We start from the raw sequence: 2,396 nt of genomic DNA on the forward strand, positions 1-2,396 counted from the left end.
CACCGAGACAGCGGTGACGCTAATCAGAAGGCTAGACCGTCCAATTTCACGGCCGTTTACTTCCGGCCTACCCGACCTTCTGAGGACCGGGCCCACGTAGACCGCGAAGGCCGGGTCCTCAGGAGGATGCAGCCCATGAATTTGGACACGACCATTGTCTTGCCCTCTCATTTAAGCCCTGTGTTTCCCTTTGCCCTTTGTTGCATCGTAACCTCACTGTGCTGTGTTTCTCCCTTCGTGTTCCTGATGAAATTCTAGTTCTCAGTCCCTGTGTTTCTTTTCCTAGTTTGTGTTTTTTATTTACTAGTTTCCAGTTTAGTTTCTATTTTATATGTTCAAAGTTTTGGTTTGTTTTTTGGGAAGTTTCTTTCTATGGAAAAGTATTCCCAGCAATAAAAGCTGCTGCTTTAAGTTTGTCCTCCGTTTGGCTCCTACATCCTGCCTGCCACAGCACACACCTTGACATAAATACATTTCAGTCAAAGAGGACACGTTTGATGAAGTGGTTGCATTTGAAGAACATATAAGTAATCCCATGTTTCTGAAACTTGGCTTTAAAGGGATGTTAATGATAACCACTTCATTATAAATACAATATGGATAGCATTTTTTAAAGAGACACTCCTGCCACTTAAATGTAAACTGCATATATCCCAGTTTATTTTGTAAAAGCCAACATCTTTTTTTTGTCAGCATCATAGAAGACTGTGTTGTGCAGCTGTTTTGAGCAGTTGAGCAGTACTTAAAAACGAAATACGTGTCTCTTTAATCTAGGTCAACTTGGTATTTTAATGTTTAGTTTACAGTTTACAGTCTGCAGCAGTTTGCAGTGTAATCATTAAATGCTGTAGTGTCATGGAAACACAGCAGAGGTCAAACCTGACATAGGTTATGTCATACATAATCACTGACTCACTGCCTGCATCTGCTAGGTGGAACCAAACTACATAATAAGCAATGCACTGTGCTGGCTTTTGTTACAGACAGGTATGGATTCATCTTGTGTCAGGTCAACTCATCATCTCTTTGTGTCTCAGCTCCACAACTCTGAGCAGCCTCAAAGCCAGACAGACTAAAAATACGATGCTGTTATTTGGACGAGGATGCACCTGTCAACCCATTACGAACATAGACACAGCAGGCAGTTGTGTTGTCTGAGCCTCCGAGCTGCAAACAGTCAGCTGCATGGATTTTGTAGGTTTAGACAGCAGAGGGGCCCTGCACTGCATTAATTATAAACTCCGCCACAGCAGCAGGCTGCTGCTTTTACTATAACTGGGTCATGGCTGACATGAAGCTGAATCAGTGTGCTGTCATTTATTGAATGAAATTCATGTGTGTGTCTTGTGTTTCAGGAGGCCATGGAAAAAATGGCTAAAGTGGGGAAAGTCGTCCAGCCTGACAGTGAAGTCCAGAGGTGAGGAATTCTGCAACAGGAAAGGAAACGCTTGACTCTGATGCCTTCTTTGTGTTTAATAATTGATATAGTTATGGGATATTTTAGGAATGAAATCCGAAATATACAGCAGGCATCAAATTTATCTCATGATTTTCTTTATTCCTTCCTTTTTTTTCAGCTTCTATGAGAGGAAGTACAAGGTGTTCCTGCGACTGCTCGCCCACCAGAGGGAGTGCCAGGCCCTCATGAGCCAGAGATGACAGTGCTGGTGGGAGGTGCCTGAGATGAAGCTCGCTCTCTGTGACACAACAGTGATGACAAATCAAGAACGAGACGTCTTAACCTTGCTGCTTTTTCCAGTATAAATAATGTTTTTTAATTCCATTATGGGGGTTTAACATTCTCATGTGATACTATGTCATATATGCAGGACTTATCAGATGACATATGGCATCAGATCTCTGTGTAAAACTATGTGTTTCAAATTCAGGCTGAATGGGACAAGTGGCAGTTAAAGTCAAACATCATGGAGTGTTATCTTCTAATGCATTCCTAATAAATATTTCAAATGAACACTCCTGTCTCTGTCACTCCAGCCTAATGTGTCTGGATAAACAAGCTAATGTCCTTCCAGTCAGCGTTCAGTGACATTCATTTTTAAACTGCTTGTCCTTTGTTCTCTCCTCACTTGACTTCATCCCTCCATTTCCTGTTTTTAACACCTCCCTTGTCCTTAAATTCTCTTGTCTGCTGCTCACAGAGGGGAAGCCTGTTGCCATCGTTCCCCTAGATAAAAGTTGATAAGCTCTTAGCTGATGCTGTCAACCCGGTGAGGAGGGAACACGAAATCCCACACAGCTGAGTTAACACTTCAAACACAACTAACTTAGGATACAGAGGAGGCCAGAGACAGTGCTAGCCAAACCTAACAAAGTCACAGAGGAGATCCTGGACATATCTATATCTATGTATATGTGTGTGTATATATATATATATG

General features: G+C 42.1%; 1 protein-coding gene across 2 annotated transcripts in view; it reads left to right on the top strand.

The window, feature by feature from the left end:
• Nucleotides 1-1,972, top strand: part of fggy (FGGY carbohydrate kinase domain containing) — a 22,156-nt gene extending 20,184 nt beyond the window's left edge. For both annotated transcript variants that reach the window (XM_005741932.1, XM_005741933.1), the window contains exons 15-16: nt 1,356-1,417; nt 1,578-1,972. In XM_005741932.1, coding sequence (XP_005741989.1) covers nt 1,356-1,417; nt 1,578-1,659 — 144 coding nt within the window. In that variant the 3' untranslated portion in view covers nt 1,660-1,972. The remainder of the gene's footprint in view (nt 1-1,355; nt 1,418-1,577) is intronic.
• Nucleotides 1,973-2,396: the final 424 nt, after the last annotated feature.

The sequence above is a fragment of the Pundamilia nyererei genome, unplaced genomic scaffold (assembly GCF_000239375.1).
Source record: "Pundamilia nyererei isolate P.nyererei 1_Seehausen unplaced genomic scaffold, PunNye1.0 scaffold00115, whole genome shotgun sequence".
In the NCBI taxonomy this organism is placed as follows: domain Eukaryota; kingdom Metazoa; phylum Chordata; class Actinopteri; order Cichliformes; family Cichlidae; genus Pundamilia; species Pundamilia nyererei.